We start from the raw sequence: 24,892 nt of genomic DNA, 5'->3' as shown, positions 1-24,892 counted from the left end.
AATTTTATTTCAAAAATATATGTGCCGAGTTCTATAACTTTTTCCTTGGCTATTTATGACTAGCTCAACAACATCAAACTCTTTGAAAACAGGGTACTATGAGACCACTTCGAGAGAGAGAGAGCGAATGAGCGAGAAACGTCTGAGTCGTGGACTTAAAATCTATATAAGCAACTCGCAACTTTATCCACTCGGTAATTTTTTTCAAGCGCCGAGCCGCGCGGTATTGAAAGCCGTCGAATTGCTTGTGTTTTTAAGGTATCAACAAAAAATGCGAATTAGATAGTGCCGGTAAAAATATAAATATTTGGTCTGGAAAATATATATTATTTTTGACCATCCCTCGAATTTACGATTTTATTGCGAGCGGCCAAGCGGCGTATAAAAAAACGAACACGAAAATAAATGGCGCGATTTTTATGTTCTTTGTAAAAGGATAAGAAATCTAATTTCTCAAATATAAAGTGAAATGAAAAACAAACCTGGCAATAGTATTCATATATGCTAAATAAATATTTAAAATATAAAAACAAAGCTAAATCTATTTAATAATCATCAAACGATAGTAATATACAAACAAAAAGCGAAAACAAAAAATGTTATTTTAAATACAAAAAACCAATAAAGTGTAAACCACAAAAGGAAATATTCAACCTTACTGTCCCAAAAATTTATCATACATACACACATATGTAATAATCCAATTATAATAATAAAATATAAAGAAAATCTTAAATATCCAAGTATTCATACAAAGTTCAGTAAATCTCATAAGAAAATGCCGGAGAATTGGCAGTGTGATTTGTTTGTGTAGCTGGAGAGTGCAATAAATAACAGTAAGAAATAACAGTAAACAACGGAAGAAGCCAAGATGACGCGCGAGGAAGAGGAAGAGGTGCGCTCTCTGCTCTCCCGCCACCAGGAGCGCATAATGCTGGACCTAGGGAGTACCGATCTGCTGGCGGTACTGGTCAAAAACTCGGTGCTCAGTCAGTCCGAAGAGGATCTACTGTTGAAGCCCTACAGTGCAGTTACTCCCACGCCCTCGGCCGCCGCCTCTGCCACAGTGGAGCCTCCCGGCAGTGCACCCTCGCTGACCAAGCGAAAGCTAAGTGCCGTCGCAAGCAGTGGCAGCACGGCCAGCGGAGGGAGTGGGGGCAGCGGGGGCAGTGGATCCTCCCGGTGCGCCAGCGTTAATGGAGACGCCAACTGCGACAGTCGCTCACTAACGCCCTCTGGCGGGGGCCTGTGTTCCGGCCTAAACGACGCTGAAATCCTGCGACTCCAGTGCTCAAATCTTATCGAGATCATCGCCAAGAACGGATTCGAGAAGTTCAAGCAGTTCTGCTACGCCATCGAGTGCGAGTGTCCTCAGCTCATCGAGGATCTAATTAACGATCGTCTCAAGACCGGTAAGTACTCCTTTTCCTCGCGTACACGGTGCAAAAGCACCACCACCATTTGGTTTCTTTTGTACCCAAAAAATCTATAGGAAACTAAATTAAAGTCTTCTCATAGCAAATGGTATAAGATTTGCTCAAAACACATTTGAGGTTTCTATGCCATGTCTGATATGATATGATATCACATTATTATGTTTTTACCGTGTAGAATCCACCTTTCGATTAAAAAACACGAAAACACCCTCCGTTAACCGGTTCTGTATGATCTACCTGATCCCACAATGCGTTGGCAGCTTTAGTAGCCCATATCTCAGCTGTAAATTATTCACGTAATTCTTCGCGATCGGTTCTCGAATTTCTCATCTCTGCTAATTGGTTTCGCTGTACGGTGAACACTCGTTAGTTTGATGTGTTTCGCCGTTGCTAAGAAATTTAACAAGACACCGATTGGTAAAATGAGTACCAATTCAGAGCGATCACTGTTTAATTCTTTGGGTTTCTTTTTGTCGCCTTTGCTCTTTTACACTTAGCTACGTGGGAGTTGGTTTTGAAGGTGGGCGAGTGGGCGGGCCATCAGCCATTTACAGTGGCGCGTTAATAATAATTGACATTATTCGAGATTATTGTGCTGATTATGGAGACTTAGCAGTTATGCAAATTTGTTTTATGAGATGGCAGGTGCCATTTTAAAGCGTGTTATGAACGATATCGCACCTTATTAATGTCCTCTACTTGGAAAGAAATACAACTCTTCCATGAAAAACTCTTATCGAAAGTGAGACGCTTAGGGATGGGTTAGAAATTCAAATAAAGGAGGAATACAAAAAAGAATTACCAGAAGATGAGCAATCCAAGGAGTTCCTCTTTTGTTTCTTACTGATAAGAACACTTTTGTTTGTTTTTCTTCAAAAAATTATGTGGTGATCCAAAGTTAAGTACTACCAAGGCAGTCTAGGCAGTAGATAAACTCCACTTATCATTCACTTGGATTTAATGAACTCAATCGCTCTTAACATATAAGCCGATTAAAATATTTCCTATCTATTGTAAAGTAATATAATGTGCATCCCATTCAACTTTAATGAGCACGAACACGTTTGAAACATTTTTGAAAGATCATTTAAAAAAAAAATATAAAGATATAATATCTAGCATCCAATGCAATGTAAAGGTCAACGATTCATTGGCTGAACTATGAAAAGTTTTTAACTAATTATATAGCGAAACGAGATATATTCTATTCATAAAGAATGAGTGTTCTACGACTAATGGACGAATAAATTAAAAATTTTTTTCGGTCAACTGAAAAGCTTTAAGCTTATACATACCTAGAACATTACAACAATATCCACTTCCATTTCTCTTACTCAAATAAACTTCCTCCAAACGATCCGTCAAAAGTTCGCACAGATGTTGCGGATCCACGCACTGATTCATTGACCCACAACTTCAGTAAATGTAGCCAAGCCCATCCAAAAGCCTACAACAACAATTTAACAATAACAATGACAACAGTTCAAGAACAACAACATTTCAACAAAAACAACAACAAATCGGTGTCGGCATGTACATTTTGCTGCCCAGACTTGTAAATTACCCACCAAAAGACAGAAGACGGGAAAAGTAGAGGGAGTTAAGGCAATCTGAAGAGCTAAAACCGAAAATTGAGATTACAAGCTGAAAGCAGCTAAAATAACAAAAACAACACAAAAAAGAACCCTTGTTGTTTTTTGATTTGGCTTGTTTTATTCCGCTCTAATGAAAAAGTTGTCGGCCGGAGGGAGTAGAAAAAAAATAATCATACATTGAGATACAAGATCCACACAACATTAGATGAAGAAATAAAAAAAAAAAGCAAAATAAAATTGAAACTAAAAAGGTTCTGTATAAAGAGGCCTAAAATTTGGTTATGGGAGAAACACACAGGCACAGATTAAATGCTCTTAATAGGAACCTTAGATATATTTGTTAGAATTATACAAGAAAGGATCGTTTAGAAAATGTAGATCATCATTTTGTGACAAACGCAAGAGATACTTTTCTTCGTAAGAAATTATTTATAGTATACTGTCAATATACATAGATACATTTTGGTAATTAATTATCTGGGTTGATAGGTTTTAATGTGAACTTAAGAACTGTAAAGTTTGTAGTACTTAATGCGGATTAGATAAAAATGTGATATTAAATATGTTTCTGGAACTATGAATCAGACGACTGTTTTTTTGTAGGGCATTGAAAAGTGCCAACAACAAGACCAATCCAACTGAAAAACAAGAACACTACAAAAATAACAGCAAAATCAGACCCATGGCAAAACGTATTGTACACATAAAGCCCTCGATCACGTTTTACGATTCCGACCACGATTACAGAAAAGAAGAAAGAGACGGGGACAAGGAGTGAGAGAGAGAGAGAGAGAGAGAGAGCATTACGCGTGGTCCATGTTCATGTTCTTGTTCTTGTGTGGTGGTGTGTCGTTTTTTCTATTTTTTAGTAACTCCATTTGTCCAACTGCCCCCGCAGGCTTCTTCCCTGACCCCTCTCTTGGGACTAGCCCCCCTTTCCACTATTTTTCCGCCGTCTATGTGAGTCGTAGACCAATCCATTCATCATCATCATGATCAGGTTGGGAAACATCATAATCCGTTTCGTAGTCGTTTCGCTTTTACTTCTTTACGACTTTTCAGCCCCTCCCCATCCGCACTCTCTTTCGCTCTCCTTCGTTAGCTCGTTCTGTGTTTGCTAATTTCTTGTACGTGCTGTTCTGGCTTTGCTCTTGCCTCCTCCTCCTCCCTCCTTTCTACGCCTCATCCCCAGATTCTCTTTACCTTTGCCGCGGCGTCTCAGGTAGGTAGAATCTACAGCACAGGTGAAAATAATAGTACTTGCCTCACAGCAAGTGTTTCTGGTTATGTTGATGCAAGTAATAGCGACTGTCTTTCGTCAAAAGTGGAATCAGTGTATTTAATAAAAATATGCAGAGGTTGGGGTCACCACCTTAAGCTGGCCTTATTGGTTTTCAGTTTTCTGTTTCTAAACAATTAGATTTAGTTGTTTTATCTGTTCTACATGTAGTATACATTCTGAAAAGTAAAGTTAAATAATTGAACAATAAATAATTTAGAAATTTAATAAAACATCGGGGTCACCAATAACATTTTTCATCTAAAATCATTTTTTTTGTTATATCTCTTGTTGGAAAATCACTGCAGTCGTTTGTAATATTTTGTCTATGATAGTAAATGCTAGGGTAGAGTCAGTACCCTTCTCCACGTAAATTACAATTATTTACAGCTCCTCGCTGGCTCTCTTCGCATTCGAATCTCTTCCCACTTTTTGCGGCGCTCCCTTTTGGTAGTGTCTTTTTGCATTTGATAATTTATGCAGCATAATCTGGCCGATGACGTTTATCGTTTGCCATTCCCATTTGTCCCCTCCTTTCGGTATCTTTGCTCCCTTGTTCTCTCCCTTCCCCCATTTCCTTTTTGGGCCGCCTTATCGTGTTCTGCTTCATCTTTTATGTCTGTTTGCACTGCCCCTGAGAATCGTTTCCTTTTATGTTTTATTTGTTGATTTCTTTGATTTCGCCTTTTCCTCTTATTCGGCTAGTTTTTTCAGTTCTGATGATAATGATGTTCACCTTTAGTTTCGTTTCATTTTTCTTTCTACTGCGCATGCGCGCATCCTGTTTTTCGATCGTCTTTGTTTTCTACTCTTGTCCTACTTCGTTTGCCGTCTCGTTCTCTCTTTCTTCTCGGTTGAAGTAGGTCTTGAGGTTTGTTGTTGTTTGTTGCCCTCTGCGTTTTGATTTTCCAACCTCTCTTCCGTTCCACTTGGTCCAAAAAGAGAACCTTCGATTTGCGGTTCAGGATATGAAAAACTCGTCCATCACTAGATTTTCAAAATAATGTTTAGAGAAGTGGAGGAGGAAAGAACTGCAAAATGGGTTAAGTAAATTATGAAACTTATATTACAGGAAGTATGAAAAATAATTTCTGATCTTATGTACATAGGGTGTTACTCTTTTATATCTTATATTTTATCTGCTTTTGAAGCGTATATAATTTTATACGCTTCTATCATTTCTTGTTTTTGAAAATTAAATAAATTTTCAAAATCGTTCCAAATTTATAACTAACATGGGTAATTTTACAATAAAACAAGAAAGGAAGTTAGCTTCGGCAAGCCGAAGCTTATATACCCTTGCAGCTATAATTATTAAATTTAAAAACACAAAAAATGATATTCCCAATAGTATAAGATAATATGTCAAAAAACACCGAAGCTATAATTTGTTTCATATTATTTTCCTACCAATTTTCCGATCGTTCCTATGGCAGCTATATGATATAGTCGTCCGATTTTGATAAAATGAAATTCGAAATTCAGAACTAATTAAAAAATGTTATTTCCAAGCGTAGGAGGTTATATGTTAAAAAACACCGAAGCTATAATTTGTTTCATATTATTTTCCTACCAATTTTCCGATCGTTCCTATGGCAGCTATATGACATAGTCGTCCGATTTTGATAAAATTTAATTCGAAATTCAGAACTAATTAAAAAATGTTATTTCCAAGCGTTGGAGGTTATATGTTGAAAAACACCGAAGCTATAATTTTTTTCATATTATTTTTCCACAAATTTTCCGATCGTTCCTATGGCAGCTATATGATATAGTTGTCCGATTTCGATAAAATTTAATTCAAAATTCAAAATTATTTAAAAATTGTTATTTCCAAACTTAGGAGTTTATATGCTAAAAAACACCAAAGATATAATTTTTTTTCATTTTTTTGTCCGATTATTCCTATGGGAGCTATAAGATATAGTTGTCCGATCCGGCTGGTTCCGACTTATATACTACCTGCAAAAGATATAAGACTTTTGGGAAAGTTTCAGCCCGATAGCTTTAAAACTGAGAGACTAGTTTGCGTAGAAACGGACGGACAGACGGACAGACGGACAGACGGACAGACGGACAGACGGACATGGCTAGATCGACTCGTCTAGTCATGCTGATCAAGAATATATATACTTTATGGGGTCGGAAACGTCTCCTTCACTGCGTTGCAAACTTCTGACTGAAATCAATATACCCTCTGCAAGGGTATAAAAAATGAAGTTCCAATTTTGTAGTCAATGAGGTACTACAACTTTGTATAGCTTTTTTTATACGCCTTGCCGGACTCTTTTTCAATTTGGCCTTATCTTAACTCATCAGTTGCAACAAAGTTGTAGTTGTTTTTCGATCGTCGACTTGGGGGACTCGTAAAATTTCAAGCAAATGTGTTAAATTTTTAAATGGAAGCCCAAGCCAACTAGTTTTTCCATATCAAAGTAGAACTAGTTTGACTCTAAATCTAAATCGAATAAGATCTTCTGGGTGGCATTTGTTGATGAATAAGGCGACCTGACAATTAATGGTGATACCCCTGATTACAATTAAATTTCCCTTGAGTCTGCCCTATTAAATCATTATTCATTTCGGTAGCTGATCGCAAGTTATGGTCCATGGCATAAGGGGTTTTCCATCGCCAACTCTTCGGATCTGGTGAGTCTGGGACAGACGGCTAAGCCGCTTACCCACACAACTGTCACGCAATCAGCCCGCGATCCTCATTTCCTTACCATTCCCCCTTCTTCCAGGTAACTTGTTTGCCTCTCTTTTGGCCATTCTCTACGTTTCCACGCTCGTTCTGATTACAAAGAACCAGCGGGAGCAACGAAAATGGGTAAAAAGCTATGACTCACGGGGCCATAAAGCCATTCTCCAAAAACGGGCACCGCTCCATCGGTTCCAGACTGCTGGCGTCTGCTGCAAGCTGCAAGTTGCAAGTTGCAGTTGTTGCAGCTGGAAGCCGCTTTAACTGTTTCTCCACCGGCCGTCTCTGTTTCCACTGGAAATGGCTACAGTGGTGTTTCGATATAAACAAACCATATACCATAATAAATATTAATACATACTTTGGGATGGTATATTAATGATCATTTTCAAGTTAAAGCATTTTCTTCGACTTTTCAATTTTTCAAATTATGAGAATTTTCTATTTGGTAATATTGTTTATTTATACATATTTCTTTCTCATTGATCTTTGAAAGCCAATCTCTAAAAGCTATTATACATATATGTATATATGTTATATTATATCCATTATAATTTATATTGTTCTTATATAACTAAAAATATTATGATCTCGAGCTGCCACTGTATCTCATATGGTGAGCAAAAACAGGAGAGTCGTTGTGTTTACTGCATTTTGACCCGCTGCTTTCATATCGGCAGCAACCACAACAAAGTCGTATGAAGAATCATCTTCGTTCCCTGGGGATTTTCTTGTCAGTTTTTTCAATTCCTACTCTTTTTCTATAATTTTTTTGTAGAAGTCATTAGCTTTAATTTACAAATACCTACACCTAGCACATGGTTAGTTTCATTCATAGTTTATGTTCTGGTCAATAAGAGCACCTTAAATGGTTTTTCAGCGTTTTCTCGGCATAAGGAAATGCATCAATAAGATCGATCTGTTTTGCCGCTCCATTGCATTTTGCCCAACCCATTTTTATGGTTTTTTTTTTCGATATTGAACTTTCAATCTTGGTGGGCCATTGATCCCAACACACTCAAACCCCTGAAGCTCGTTTGCGATCTTTATTTTTGATTTTTATTGGTGCCTTTTTGTGTTGTTGAAAATTATGATTAATTAGTTTGATCGAGATGTTTGACTGGGCAAATGTTTGATTTAACGCTTCGTTGATCTCGGGAGTATAAATACCCGTCGACTAATGAAGTTTTCTTAGTTGGTAGAGTTCAAAAATTGAATAACACTTCAAATTGCTTGCTAGTTATTTCTTTAGCTGAAGGTTATTACAATATTCATCATCTATGTCGCTGATGTTCGAAGTAAAATCACAAATCTAGAATTTGTATATCTATCTATCTATCTATCTTGCTTGCTAATTATTTCTTTAGCTAAAGGTTATTAAAGTGTTTATCATATATGTCGCTGATGTACCAAATAAAATCACAAATCTAGAATTTGTATATCTAGAATATCTTTGTCCTTGAGAATTATTTTTATATCAGTCGATTGTTTCCCTCTGCTTCAATTATTTTCAAATTACAAGCACTTTCCCCAACTCATCTGTATTCAAACTATTATTCGCTGATTTTTTAACCATTTTTGGGGACCGTTTAAAATGAGTTTTGCAGTTGGACCACGCAGAAACAATGACCGCAATGTTTTTTCGCTTTTCTGCTTTTTGTTTTGTTATTTAAGCAATTTCCAGTCCAAAACAAAGTCTAATTTCGCGAAACTTTCTTTTTTTTACAATTGCACAAAAAGTGCCTTTATTGTTGTTTTTCCTGTTGTTATTGTTATAGCAATGCTGGCCTTTGTTTAGCTATCCCCCAATAATGATGATGATGACAGCTAAATGGGAGAAAAATAAAAACTAGAGGTAGAAGGGGGAGTTCAGGCGATGTCAACAAGTCCAAATGAAATTTGCTACGCTTGGTGGCTACTGTAAACCATATAAATCCAATTAATTTGAATATACCATTAATTTCAAGGCTGAGTAAAAAACGCCCAAGCTCAGTTTATAATTCAATTAAATCAAAGCGAAAATTTGACATTGAAAAATGAAATATGAAATATGGAGTGTAAATTACCTTGAATGGTGAAAGAAACATGATCTGATAAATATTCCATGTTCATTTTAATTTTATTTTAACTCCAGCAAGATAGACAATTGGTAGGTTTAAGATACAAATGTCTTTTGCTTGAATGTCTTCATGAATTCATAAATGTTCTTTATCTGATAAATATTCTCAAAATGCGTTAAACATTTGGTTTTTATCTCTGGGTGGAGCATGCAATAAAAAATCACTTAAACATGCAGCAAACAAAATGCTTTCAATATACAATTAAACACTCCATTAACTCGAAGACCCTGAAAAGTCGATAAAATGTAAAAAAGATACTGAGCAGGGAATGAGTATCATCAAACAGTAATGTGATATGGTTATCGATAATTTATTTACTTTTAATCAAATCAAAGACAGAAAATGAACATGATTTTATTTTTTCTGTATTTGTGTGCTTGTCTTCTCCTATCCCTCGTTTTATTTACTCGGTTATGAGGCTTTAGAGGGTCATCTGGAGTTCAACTTTAATTGACGGAGACACCACAGAGGAGTGTGCCATTGACCAGCTGTCCTCCCCCCATTTTTTTCTCGCTGTGTGGTCAGCTTGCGGCTTGAGTGACAGCATTTTATGCCGCCTCAGGCGGAAATGGTAATACAAACTTTATGGCCACAGTGGGTCAAATTCCCCAAGAACCTCACATACACATAACCCATGGCAAATTTCCAGGCAACTTATATGTTGAACTTCCCGAGAAGACGGCCTCAAAATCAGCGGCAGCGCTTTTATAAATAAACAAAGCCAAAATTCTTCTTTTTTTTTTGCTGACTTTTGGCAAATCCACCAAAAAAATGTTTATGGCGTTAAATTGTTGAAACGCTCCCAAGAAAACAAAACGAAGGCAGTGCGGAAAATAAACCCGATTCGGGTATATACATTATTTATGCATTTTGGCCAAGCCAAAGAAAACAAGTCTGAGTTCGGGTGTTTCGAAATGATTTTGAAATTGGCTTTTGCTATGAATAGTCAGACAATTAATCGATTCAAATTGAAATTAATTCAATTTTTCATGACTTTCACATGTGACTGAGATGGAACTAAAAGGAAGATAAATTGATCGGTTGTTATCAAAAGATTAAAAGTTCTTCCATTTATGGAGTGCGACTTAAAGCTATTGAATTTTGGAAAGATAATAAATCAACAACAAAACTTGTTGAGAACTAAAAAAATGTTCCTTAAAATAAAAGATGAGTGGTGAGTCGATAGAAAATAATTATATTAAGTGAAAGTTAAATAAATCCCATTTAAATTCCATCACTTTATAATCCCTATAATTCTAAAGTTACCATAAATTACACTCCGTATTATGATTGGTTTCTTTACACGAAGTACCAATATCTATAACTCCCCTTTCCAATAGATCGTTCAACTTCAGTTGCTGCTATTTTGAGTCGAACATAAATCAGTTTAAAATGGATTTTTCATATGATTATCAATCACCATTAAGTTGGAAAAATAAGTTGAATCGTCGTTGGGCTGCACTAACTAGTTGTGAGATGTTAATCGGAACTGAGGATCTAAGCGCATTTATCATTATTCTAGGGAGGCGTCGACTCAACAGCTTGGGCCATAAATATTCTTCAAAAACTAATATGCAAGCTATAAAAATGAAGATTTTTTTTAAATTATAGCAAATCGGATTTTTGTGCACTGAAAAAATGGCAAAACATAAGTTTGTCAGAATGTATTTCTTTGCTAAGTTAGTCAGGAAATTGAAACTGATGATAGGGAGTGGCTTTTCCCATAAACAGCTGTGTTGCCAAATTCAGTTGGCTAACTCCTATATGAATTAAAAGTTATTATTGTAAAGATATGATCTTTTTTTGCAGTGCTCAAGATCTGCCCGTAAACACTTTATAGAGGGGCTAGGGGGCGCCACTATGATTTTTATGTGCGCGAGTGCAAGCAGCTTCCGGCGAATCGAGAGTTGGATGGTTACGATGGACCTGGACCTGCGTTGTTTATCTCAATCATCGACGGCCGTTCCAAGTTCAGGGGATCCCCCCATCCCCATGCCCTGCCTGATTCTTCTCCGGTTCCGAAGACCCCACTTCTTCGGCGTTCTTCCACTCTCTCTTTCGGTGGCTGGTTTCTTTATTTTTTTTTTTTACTTCTTGCCTTTAATGAAATTTCTTAATTGAAGCAGCTGGACGTCAGACGCCACAGTAGACTTGTTCTGGTTGTTCTGCTTTGATTTGATCTATATTAATCAAGATCCAGGCTGGCGTCACAAAGTACATACACATTTTTATGGGAAGATCGCTCTGCTGCTGATTAAATTATCTCAGATTCGGTATGCTTATTTTAGAGCCGAAGTTATGCAAATTTATAGCGATTTTATTTATATAAATAACACGGGGATTTGTTTATTTTTGACTGTTTGTCAGCAGCCTTGTCCAAACCCACATTCAAATGTATTCCCTCTATCACTTTTGGATTTATTTTTAGACCACTTCAAGTCCCGCTCTTTTGGGAAGTTAATTGAATTGAAATCAATTGTATCGGATTGATTGATACATTAATTGATTAAAAATGCAATTGGCCACTTTGATTTCGGTTGAGTTTTAATTTAATTAATTTTCGACTCCATCGAACGCGAATTGCCGGCCGTTGCTGAACCCTTAATCACTGGCCTTATTTTAGCATCGATCCACCGCCGGTGGGCGTAATGAATGCTTAACCCCGGTTTATTTATCTACTACCGACCGATTCCCCGTACTTCCCCCGCTTTTTAACGTTATATTGCACCTGTCGCAGCCAGCGCAAAAACATTGAACAAACATCGTTGATTGGAAGCCATTAGTTTGGGACCTCATGCGACACACATGTGCGGACAATCGTAATAAATTCAATACAAAATGCAATACAATGCCAAATTAGAGCGACTTTTGATGACGAGGCGGGGCTGGCGACATAAAATTTTAAGTATATGCAGTAGGTTTTTATGTGTTGGCGTTGCCTGTAACGCATTGACGTCATTACAATGATTATTGTAATCGGAATACAGTAGTCGATCGGAAGCTGGAACGGTTCATTATTCAGTTTATTAGGTAAATTATTTTTTGGAAAATAAAATAAATGGAATAGAATTTTCTATTAGTAAAATTTTTAAAACGGTTTATTAATACGTTTTGTAAGAAATAAAATAAACTAGTATTAAATTTTTCTTTTGATGAATTGCAGAACTGCAAGGATTTTTTGTGTGAGTGATTTTGTATACTGTGTGTGTGGCATTTATCGTTATTCTAAAACTTCGGCGGCAGAGAAAATTTATATCCCAACAACATTTGTATCCGAACATTTTTATGAGCCATTTTATAGAAAACTTAATTAAGGTTAATTTAAGGTTTTTTATGTAATAAAGTAAAGCACTGAATTTTATATAAAGAGCAGCCATATTCCATTCATTTTAAATCTGCATAAATTCTAGACTACTTTATGGGATGCTTAATTTTGGCAAACGAATCTAGCTCACAGGGCGTGATGTATGGCCTGCAATATCCGCACATTTCGATTCATTCTGCAGGAAAATTAGGGGAAAATAAATGAGAAGGGAGCGAAATATAACATCAGCGGGTGTGTAAATATTTTCTTTGCTCGCGGTCCTGCCTCGTGAAAATTCTGAAACGGAAATGCGAAACTTCCCTTCCGCTGCCGTGGCCACAAAACCAAAAACCACTCGCTGTGCAATTATTGCATGCAATTTTCCACCCCCACTCTGTTTCTCCCATGCATTTGTCCTGTGGGAAAATGCCATTTCTCTTTGGCTGTCTGAAACATTTCGGTTCACACACTCAGTCAGAACTTGCACTCATCATTTATTTATGGCTTCTGTCTGCAATTGATAATTTAATTTCGCACAATTATTGTTATTTATTATGCGCCTGCTGATCCTCGACCACAGGGAACACTAGTGGATCAGCTTTTATTGCAGTTCTGTCCTCGGGGACAGGAGTTTTATTAACTCGGGAATTTATGTATAATGATTAAACAACAATGTGGGTATTCATCTGCGATTTGTTGACTGATGGAGCCTTTCAATTATGAATTGAATGCAAAGATTAACTTAATCAATGCGACCGCAGTGATGCGATAAGAAGTTCAGGGTTAATTCAGCTCAGATGGCATTTGACAAGGCAAATAAAATAAATTGTTAGACGTTCAGTACAATAATATTTAAATAAAAAAGCTTTGATTTATTATTTCTCTCTTAAATCGTTTTGTATTTATTTATTTTCTATGCTGAACAGCAGCTTATCGCCGAGGCATTATATCGACTTTATCGACTCATCCATGGACCTAATAACTTTAAAGTATTTCCTCTATAAACCATTTACCCACGCCCTTTTCCCTTGGCAACTGTCCAGTGTCAATGACCAATTTAAATGAGTGATGTAGGAAAATACAACAAAATAATAGAAAAAACTGAGGAGGCGAAGAAAAACCACTTTTCACGCCTCCTACACGAACTCGCACACTTGTGCACTCGGATGCATATCGCTTGGACAACGATTATCTGAACTTGGAGACTGGGGAACCTTATTTCTTCGTGTTAACTAGCCTCACAAAAATACAAGTGTGTTTCTTCCGCCCCCACAACCACCTCTCGTCCGATGATTGGCAGCTGCAAAGAGGTTCATTAGAGCGCTAATAACAAGATATGTAACAGTCTCTCGAAAAAAGCTGCAACAAGAGATGGAAAACAGAAATCATGGAAATTACACGACGCCCAGCATGGAAATGAGTGCTGTGGTGTGCGTTGCGTGCAGCAGGAAACGACCGCCTACAAACACAAATGCACTGGAAAAAAAACGTTTAGAAACTAGGGTCAATAAGAAAAAATCTTGATTAAAATAGCTTAAAATGTATCTTTCTAATAAATTGTTTTAAAAACTTTCTCATCCGCATGTTAAACGTTAAAATAAGGTCTTCGTCGTCCTTAATTCTTAACCTTCGGATGAGAAACCAAACCTAAACGTGCAGTAAAAATTGTTTGAAAACTTTAGTAACATGAAATAACTAGAATTAGTTGCCCATATTAAACTATAATTTTTTCTCTGTATCTCCGGACACATATCACGTTGGGGGCGGTGGGCGTGTCCCCAAGTGGTGGCGACTAAGCTAGAGCAAATTCCAAGTAAAGAAACCAAAAACAAGAGCAATTAGATGACATGCGAAGGGGGCTGAGTGCGTGGTCTTAGTTTGCTATCGTGTCGTTTCCCTCCGCCATTAAATTAATTCAATGCAAACCCAACCTCAACGAACTCAGCCACATCGAAGACTTAATAAATTGTTCTGCTCGCAACGGCCAAATGTAGCGTAAAATCATACGAAAACATCAACAGCAACAGCAGCACCAACAAAAACAACAAATAAATATAAGCCCAAGTGTTGCATAAATTAATAAATTTTACTTGGCCGTAAAAATTTCCATATCAGAGACCTAAACACGAAAACTGCAGTCACAGCAAGAAGGAAATTGCTATAAATTACAATGCATCGTCATGCATTTTCATGGCTCAGTTGATTTTCTGAATAACGAAAATACATGCCACAAATACCCTCAGTGAACTGATCGAATCTGAAGAGTGGGCTGCAAAAAGGTTTTGTAATTTGTGGGGGAATTTACGGAAGAATAATTGTAGCTAAGTGGAAGAAGTCAGTTTAGGACTGCAAGAAAATATATATTTTTAGAGAACATACTTTACAGACGATCTATAGTTTAGTTATGCAGGTATCATTTTCTCCAATCAAATTCACTCAACACATTTTAGGATTATTATTTAGCAATATTCAATCTGTGGTTTCCTCGATTTTCCCTTTTTTTCGATGCAAATTATAAGGAGAACTGAAATGGCCGCTCTTGACCGCCTCCATGTCACTTCTGTCACGTTAGCTGCTGGCAACAGATGTTTGAGCTGATTGAGCGACTGCTGCCATCATCATCGTGGTGGCCACCACCATTAGCAGCTGAAACAGCAACATTGGCTGCAAGCAGCAACTGCAACAACAGCAACATCCCAGCAGCAACTGCAACACCACAGCAGCAACATCATCCGAGCAATGCTGGTCTTTTGGCTGCTGTCGGGCACGCCTTGTCGGCTCATCGCTCAAAAAAATGGGATGAAAAGAGGGGCTTTCGGGGGTTTAAAGCCCGTGCTACTTGACTTGGAACTTCCACCTTCCTGACTTTGGCGGCAGCTCAGCTATGAGCATTAATTTGTGCCCGCCAGTCAGACATTTTACGACTCCCACTGTAAAAATGGCAAGATAGATACAAACCTTCTTTCATGTACCCTTTTTCAAAGAAATGTACCTTTATTCATATATCCTTCTTTATCAAAATCTCTTTGTTTATAAACATAGGTGTCCATTATTTTAAGAACATGTATGTACCTACTATATACATATATCATTTGAGTAAAATTGAAGTGTATTTAAAGTTTCGATTTAAGGCATTCTCTTCTATTTTTCTTTATTTTGCTCCATTACTGCCGCTGCCTCAGCTCCCCCGATCCTGCTCCTTTGTCCATCCAATCAAACACATGTCAAATGCCGCTGATGTTGCCTGTCGGCGGATGTCGACATGTCCACATGTCCGCCATTGGGGAGCAGGAACCTGCATCTGAATCTGCATCTAATCACAGCTCCGGGCGCGTTTCACTTTCGCCGCGTCATGTAAATGTGCTCTCACCTGGCCCCGAAATCCCCCGAGGTCCCCAGAGACCTTCGACGACCACGCTCGCCATATAGTTAGTACGTCAGTTTGGTCAGCCCATGCTGTCCACATATGGAAACTATTTCTGCACAGGGAAAAATAAAGGATAAGGTGCTGGGGATCGTATGGGGTTCAGGTTTACATTTTCCATTATCATAACTATATTTATAACCGAACAAAATATTTTTTTATTAAACATTGTTTTTTATAACATTTCTTAAAGTAGTACACAATATTTCTTAGTGCAAGCTTGTTTTCCTATCCATTTTCCATCCGTTTGTCGATAGTCGAGTGGGCGCCAAAGTAAAGCATTACGACCATCGACAAACATCGATGTCGAAGTAGTTTTACCTCGATATTGTTGCTGATTTTGTTGTTTTCGATGTGTTGTTGTGGTCGTTTCAGTTGTTGTTGTTGTTGTTGTGGGCCATACACATGTAGTTTGGCACCCACACTTGCTGGCCGCTTTCCTCAGCCCCTTTGAGGTCTTTCTTTTTTGCATACTGGCAGTTTGTAACTCCCAATGGCAAAGCACTCAACATCAACATCCACCACCAAAGTTGGCCAGTGTTCACTGTACAGTGGGCCGGGAGTAGGCGAAAAGGTGACTGGTGCTTGGGTGGCAAATAATGGTTAGTTAAAGGTTAATGGTTCATGTCTAAGAAGTAGTTATGATTCAAATATGACAAATAATTGACATTGATCTCATTTTAAACAGTACTACATACCCACATAATTCTTATTTGTATGAAATTTTTTTTAACCAACGAATAAGTCTGATTTAATAAATTTATATTATATTTATTGCTCTTCGCAAAGATTAGGTTATTCTTTAAATGACATTATTATTCTTTAAGATAACCATTACCACTCTAAATTATTATGTTCTAACTTGGCGAAATGTGACTTTCATTTTTCGATCCCCATAAGTTTGTATTTCGTAACATTTATTGTTATTTAATTACATTAGCTAATAATTTTCTTGGTTAGCCATGGATAAGTAACTCGGCTAATTAGCGATTCCACTAATTAAGTACCCAAACTGATGAATACTCAGCTCAAATTAAATTTGAGTTGAATTTCATTAATGTCAATTAGGTCTCCCCTTCTTTTCGCCTTTTTGAGGAGCCCAGCTCCACATATTCTGTATAAACCATATTATATAATTTAATTTGAGGCAGCTTTTCGACAAGTCAGCGCCCACAGTGAAGCACACTGCCCGAGGCACTAAAGTTATTAAAAGTCAATATTTTTTCACTGCAATGAAGTTAAATGACGGAAATTCAGTTATTATAAAGTTGAGCACCCCCAGATGATAGATGAGTTTTTAAACATGTGAAGTAAAATTTTCGCATGCAGGGGCTTAAATAAAATATATGCACGTGGGTGAAAAATAAACAAGAGGTTAACAACTAAACTAACAGTCTATTGCGACTAAAAGCCACGTTTTTGTGGGAACAGGAAACGGAAGTGCTTTTTTTGTGCTCTTCTCTTAGTCCTGACATAGACAACAAATTGCTCAGTTACTCCTGTGTTCGTCCTGATAAAAATCCGGTTCAGGACCACTGAAATGAATTAACATTTTGCATGTTGGCTAAAATGGAAGAGAGCGCAAAAATGCTGAAATGGAGAAAGGATAAGGGCATATCCCTCGCAACCTCTGAACTTCCTTTCAGTTTATTTTGGCCAAAACGTTTTAGTTTCTCCGGTTTGTGTGTCTCTCCTTTTTTTGTATATCCTTTTTTGCTTTTACATTTTGCGGCTGTGGCCAAGTAGAAGCGAAACAGAAGCCCATAAAACATTTGCAGCAGCCTCGTTTGCATTTTTTATGCAGTGCAGAAGGAGTCAGGTTAACGCCTTTTTGGCTTTAATAGTGCAACTTTACTGCTTAAGTGGTATAAATTGCAGTTGCAGTTGCATAGTGTGGAGTTCACTTCGGTTCGGTTTTGGCAGAGATGCATATCGATGGAGCCAGAACCGCATGGAAGTACTTTATAACCCAAAAGCCTAGGGGATACTTCCATTCTCCCTACCTCATTTCGTTGGGTTCTATTGAAATCGCGTTTTGTCTACCTCGACCGTGGGTAATTTATAACTTTGCAGGAGCAAAGGCAACTTGTCCAGCTGAAAGCCGGCCTTTGGATCGTTTTAGAGGGTAAAGAAATATGCAAATTTTAAGTATACTTAGAGTTCATCTTAAATTAAGTTGCATCTAGTTGGGAAATAAGTTTTTGGGCTTAGGAAACTCTTGTCTATTATGGAAATTGTTTTTAATTTCTTGTGCATTTTAATTGAGAGTTCTGGTAATTTAAAAGAAATTTAAGAATTAAAATTGTAATTTTCAAGCCTCGTATACTTTGATAAATTACTTTTTTATTGGAATCCAGCTTTAATGCACATTTGATGTTCAACAAATTACGAACCATAGCCAATCTTTACCTCTATGCAGGGGTAATCTTCAAACTATGAAACCCTTTCAGCTTGGTTAAATTCCAGATTTTTTTTTTCCCACATCACTCCATTCAAAACTGTCAAGAAATGTGTAAGCAAATCCATCAAAGTTTAGCATACCTAATTCGAAAACTAGAAAGGGGGCGTGTTGAGGCGGGTGAATTCTTATTCAGCGTAATTATTATTAATTTGTCAAGAATGTAAAACAGATGCTCGCTAAGAAAGAAAAACTCCATATAGGGGAAAATCGAGCAGATGCACATGCGGGCTATTTGGATATGTAGCATGAAATGAATTTATTTTTTTTCGGTTTGGTTTGGTGCCACGTGCCACATTTCCATGGAAAATCCGGCGACCGAATCGGAGCAAATCGAGTTGAGAACATCGAATGCAAATCAAGAATCCGTTGGAAAATAAAAAATTAAAACAAGTGCCCAGACTCCCCGCCCGACTTTGTGCGTAAATAAGTATCCGCTCAGTCGAGCAGTGCTCCCTTTTGTAAGCTCCTCTATTTTTACATCCAGCATGCTCCATCCATTAAATGCATTTGTGCATATTTCGAAATCGTGGCACATTTACATTTTTTCGTTCATTTCTTGTGTGTTTCTTGTTTTTTATTTTTTGTGTTATGTGTATTTCAGCATTTTCTGCCGTCAGCTTTTGTTCGATTTTTACTTTTCGCCATGAGTAGACAATATTTTTCCTTGACTCTTTCCTGAATGGAAAATCCAAATGCAATTGGGAGCAACAGAAAATTTACTTCATTTTTTTTTTTGGCAACCGTTCAGCTTTTATTCCGGTTTTTCTATTTTATTTCATCTGATTGCTTTTGATGTTGAAGTCGAAGATTTTTCGCTTGGAGTTAAGATCACATGCTGCGCATTTACTAGATAATCTGATGTAATGAACTGTAATCTGACATCGGTTTTGAATTTAATTGGACATTTCTTAATCGGATTGATCAGAAATTTTGAAAACGAAAATGGAGATTGGGAGATTAAGAAAATTTAATTAACTAATAAAAGCTATATATAACTTTGCTCTTTTCCGATATTAATATTATATTTAATATTAAATAAGTAAAAAATGTTAAGAAGTGTTTTTCCTTTATTATTTAAGTAAATTTGACTCCCCTTTAAATGCTTAGCTGCTCTAAAGCAAACATTTTGCTCGTTAAAAAGCCTGGAAGCAATTTGAACTTCAGCTAAGAAGGACTTACCTGCGATTGGTGTCATTGTCCTTGTGCATGGTGGCGTGTTGCAGGTTCCCCCCTTTTAGGGCCCACCTCACACTCCTTTGTTTTTCCTGGCTCCCTTTGTACGTACATGGTAAAAAAGTATATTTTTAGCACAAAATGTAAATAAATTTGCATTCACATGGAGTCGCTGGCGAACAATTGCCACAAGGAGGCAGCCGAGGTTAGCGGAGGGGTCAGAGGGCAGGGTGAAGGTTTCTGGCAGGGCATTAAAGGATTACAAAAGGCAGCAGCAGCAGTTGCCGCAATAATCCTGTTAGTTTATTTTGCACCACAGAGCACACAATGTCAAGTGCAGAACAGAGCATTACGAAGTGGGTTTTTTCTCCTTTTGTGGGCAGGATACCCACCATCTTCTGACAGACAATCCTAGACAATGCGACTGCAGTGAGGTGTCGGAATGGAAGTCGTCCTAATGAAGTCGTACGAATACCCAGGCGGTAAATTACGTGTCCAACTAAATGAGGCCCTGGGTGTTTGGCTCGTCATGCCATCTATCTATTCCCCATATCCATGAAATATTCAAGTCATTTAAAATTGAATGAGACACTTTTCGGACTTCGGAACTGCAGGCAATTTCCATGAATTTTCCAAAGGGCAAAAGTGGCAGCAAAGTGTCATCCTCTCAAACACATCCTGTTCTGTTCACCTCACATTGTGCATGGTGTGCCCAGCCCATTCCCTGACCATTAATCTTGGGGCATTGTTCTAGCTCCGGCTAGTGTCATAGTTATAAATTATGCAGCAGTTGAGTTAGGAATCGAGATGGCAATATGGATAAGAGGGGTGCTGCACTGGGGGAAATTGTGCCACGTAATATAAAATATTTTATACATACTTGGGGATTTTTAAAACCATAATACAATTGTAAGACATTCAAAAATATGATTTAAATGCACAGGCAAAAATGTGCCTAATAATAGAAAGTATTTCAAAAATATTTGAATATTTCTAAAAACCAAAATCAGTTTTTAAACTTTTTATATGGTGATTTTTATGCATGGAACAAAGGAACAACAGCACTCTTTTTCCGAGTGTCCAGCATAGAGCACACTTGAAAATCGATGGCCAAGGCCCATGCATATCGAGTGTCCACTCCACTCCACTCCGGTCCTCACCATTCCATTCCATTCCGATTCGAGACGAGTGCAAAAAAATGCAACCAAGCGTAAAATCAAATAAAACGTCAACCCAAAATGGACACGAGTGGGAGGAAGGGCAGCTCATGAGGATGTGGATGAGGATGGCGATGAGGTTGAGGAACCACCACCATGGACGCAATCCGTGGAGAACCCAAACCCACCACGTTGATGGCCCAGACCGCCGGCTACTGACGATGTTCAAGTGTCAATTGGGTTTACTTACAGGCCACTTTGTCGACGGCATACTGTACTCTGCCCTCGGTTGGACCCTTCCTAAACATATATGTATTCCCCTATATACCCGTATATATGTTTATGCTCGCACATCAATGTAAATGCCGCCTTCGAGTGGTTTTGCTGTAGAACTCCTTCTGCTCGTTGTTTGTGTAATTGGATAAGCTGAAATCGCCATAAATGTTGGATTGCGATTAGCAAGAGATTGCGGTGGAAGTTATAGTAACTGAATACGGAATAGATTTTTTTGCGGTTGGAAAATAAGTTGTTAGTAAAAGTATAGAAAATTTAGAAAGTGCTCTTCTAAAAATACCCCATATACCAGAACCATTTAGAATAATATTATCTTACAATTAAGTTTCTGGCTTTTCGATTGTTTTCATTATTTCAATTGTATGGGCCATATGATTTTGCCCACAATCACTTCTCCCGCTCAAAAGAAAAACATTTCCGATGCACTTAAAATATTTATGTGAAGCGAACGTTTTGTTTAGACGCAACTCGAGTGTTGCTCAAGTGCAAACTGCATTTCCCCCAGCTCCGGAATCGATTCCTAACTCGAAAAAACCCGACTGTGATTGCATGGAGAGCAAAGTGCAGGGCCACTTAATCGACCGTGGAAATGTGTGCCCCAAAGAGCGCTACGATTAGAGAACTGGGTCAATTGCTCAGCTAGGGAAACCGACAAAATTATGTTTATGTTTTCCAAAGAATCAAAAGCAATTGCACACAGGTAAAAAAAACAGTGCACTCAGCACTCGAGAATTGTTTACCAAAACTAAGAAAAAAGAACCGGCAAGAATGCGTTAACCCAATTTCCATGCCACAAAATAATCACTAAAAGTATCTATTACATTCTAAAGTATTTTATTTGTTCTTTTTCGTTGCAGGTATGTATCGTGCATATATTACCATTATGTTGTGGGTGTGTGCCGTGCCCCTTTGGCTTTGACTCCGTCGTAGAATTTGCATAAACTTTGGGCCGCCAGCAAAGCGGCCAAATGTCAACAACTCTATCAGCCAGAAAGATACCGAACCTGGCACTCTTTTTGGTAGCGAATTTCAAAAAACCTCCAACGTCAACCGCAACGCAAATTGGCAACACAAATCTGTCAACGGGCCAGGAGATGGCCAACTAAGCAGGCTAACAATCAAGTAACAAACAGTTACAGTGAAAGAAACAATATTAGGCAATGCAGTATATTTCAGGGTTTTTAAGTTAGAAGAAGTATTTGATCTAAGGATCTAAGATCTATTTACAAACTCCTTACTTATCAATTTTTATTATGATTGATTGTGATTTTTTTTTTGAATTGAAATAATTATTATTTTTTGATTTTTGTTATATTTTATTAAAAAATAATATTTTTTTACTTAAGGAATGGTTTATTTTTGGAGAATGTTTAAAAGTTAACCAATTAGTTTTAAAGTAAAGCTCACGATGATTACGGTCCCTTTGTAATATTCTTAAAAGCTTTTTTGTAGAGTGGGTATTTTTAAAGTGACCTACTCTGTAGAACTGGATAGTTCCAGATAGTTCACAGGTCCGACATATATGACCATTATTTAATTGTTAAGGAATGTTTTTTTTTAGTGCAACCATTCAGGCCCGGCTCACCTGTTGTCTTGGCCAAGTCGGGCCTGGCACTTAACAAGTTTTCAATTTGTAAACGCGCGTGCTTTGAATACTCCCCGAGATCTTTGGCAGCCGGCGGAGGTGGAGGAGCTTGGAGTTTGAGCTGAAGAAGGCAGACAATTGAGCCAAGATTGAATAACTTCGGGGGAAGTGGGCTGTGGAGAGGCCAATTGGGGTTCCAAGTCCAAAGCGGCACGCGTGCCTCAAGGAGAGGAAAAAGCCGAGGCGAAGACCAAAATCAAGCCAATTTCCAATCACACAGAAACCACTTTTTTTCCATTACGCAAAACTTGTCCGGCGGACTATTTAGTTTATATCCGTTAACTCTATTATAATTTCATTAAGATAATTGCAAATGCGTGCAGAGCATAAAAAAAGTCCTGTGTAGGTTGGAAAGAAGGTAATCTCTGGCAAGCATAAAAAAGAATCTGTTATAAAATAATTATCCTTTATGTCTCTATAAAAGATAAATATAAGATCTTTTATAGAAATAATTACATGTATTTTCTACAACAGATAATTGAAACTCTATAGTTACTGTATCTAAAGCATTTGTGCATTTTTCCTTGATCATCCCATTATTCAAATGTCTTGTTATAAATTATATGCAAGATCCATTTGAAATTCTTCGTCGATTTCGTATGAAGGCTTGGATTTGCATTTTTATGGTTAGACATCACGGTCAGGTGATTAAGTCGTTAACAAAGCATTGATTATTTGTAGGGTTTACAAGGGGTATTACAACACGGATCTCGGTTGGCTCTATTGTCTGTATACAGAATGCGTAATATCAGTTGTCAAACATGGACTCTTCTTCACTAGGTTATTGGTATTACCTAATTCAATGGGATTTTATTTCTGGAAAAGGTATTAAATTTGAATTGATATTCCTAACAGTTCCTAACAGCATTATGAAAAAATTCCATAAGACCAACCGTTTTCATGTTTTTGCAATCTTCAGTTAGACATATAACTTTTCGCTTTTCGTTTTAAAACTTGTAATTGGTTACATGTATAACCAATACAACTTCTCTCCGATTTTTAAGATTTTAATGGCACATCTTTCATTTACATTTTTTTTAGCAGCAGTAATTAGTTTCTAAGAAACATATTTTAGTGTCTATTTAATGTTTAACATCCTCAATTAATCATCTCTACCGCTGAAAAGATTCAAATCTTTGTTGGTAATAATTCAATTAAAAATCAGCAACAAGAAATTTGCATCTTTATGGTTTTTCATTGCTACCGAGCAATTAATCCAAGCAACCTTTGCAAATTGCTTTACAATGCTCGAGAGCCGAATACAGAAGTCAATCTGAATGCCTCCAAAATGGTTTTATTATAATCGTTAAGCTATCCTATCCACCGTTCTGATGTCAAAAACCTTTGCCAACAATCGTTTTATTTTCTTATGATTTTTTTTGCTGACCATTGTTGTCTTTCTGATTACCATGGTTGTGCTGTTGTTGCCATTTTATTTGAACATTTATTTATGATATTTTTGTTTATTTTTTGCCGCTTTTCCTTTGCCTCTCTATTTGATAATGATTCTTATTGTTATGCTTTTGCTTTGTGGTTTCAGGTTCGTTTTTGTGTTTTTTTGCACGTGTTTTATTTGAGAATGGAAATAAAAAATATAAGATAATGGGAAAAATAAGCGAAGAAGGATGTCTTAAAAGCCTCAAATATAATGGCTCTGGGTCTAAAAAAAAATGGTGTTTAAAGTTGTTAAAAATCGTCAAGGTTTTTATTACTCTAAAAAAGTGTTATACCAAAAATTAGGAAATCATACACATTATGAAAACGCAAACCATGTCTAAATTAGCAAACGTTTTTCAACTCAACCATATTAAACTCGGACAATTAAACGATCAGTCAATCCGCAACCATATCTAATAACTATATCAAAATGTTGGTTGTTCGGCTTGTAAAATTGGAATTACAAATTGAACAAGAAAATTGTCAAATTGGCCAAAACATTTACACGCATCGCATTGCAATGGATCGCGTTGCATTGGAAATTGAAAATTGTTAAATAACAAATTTGCTTTTGACCAAATGCGGCTGGCCTAAGTCGACATAAACAACTGAGCACGTTAATAAATCATTTCTGACCAATTTGAGACACCCTTTCGGCCGACTGCCATTGGGTTGGCTGTTGACTGCTAACGCATTTGGTCAAAACCAATTCATCAATTGCCCAAAAAACTTGGCAAGAGCCAGCAAACCGAGCCAATCCAAGCCAAGAAACCGAACCCACCAAATATGACAAAATGCAGGTGGCAAAATTAGACAGAGAAACACAAAAACACCAAAATTATAAATATTTCTCTTTTTTGCGCCAT

At 37.3% G+C, this 24,892-nt stretch overlaps 1 protein-coding gene across 6 annotated transcripts in view; it reads left to right on the top strand.

The window, feature by feature from the left end:
* Positions 1-218: 218 nt before the first annotated feature.
* LOC119551839 (tight junction protein ZO-1) overlaps positions 219-24,892 on the top strand; it is a 90,435-nt gene continuing 65,761 nt past the window's right edge. For 2 of the 6 annotated variants that reach the window (XM_037861421.1, XM_037861414.1), the window contains exon 1: positions 220-1,412. In XM_037861421.1, coding sequence (XP_037717349.1) covers positions 872-1,412 — 541 coding nt within the window. In that variant the 5' untranslated portion in view covers positions 220-871. Of the gene's footprint in view, positions 1,413-24,892 lie in introns of all 6 variants that reach the window. The other 4 variants (XM_037861470.1, XM_037861478.1, XM_037861496.1 and 1 more) reach the window with 3 other exon arrangements.

This window comes from Drosophila subpulchrella, chromosome 3R, assembly GCF_014743375.2.
Source record: "Drosophila subpulchrella strain 33 F10 #4 breed RU33 chromosome 3R, RU_Dsub_v1.1 Primary Assembly, whole genome shotgun sequence".
Classification (NCBI taxonomy): Eukaryota; Metazoa; Arthropoda; class Insecta; order Diptera; family Drosophilidae; genus Drosophila; species Drosophila subpulchrella.
The sequence above is the reverse complement of the archived record's forward strand: the minus strand, read 5'-3'. Positions and strand labels throughout refer to the sequence as shown.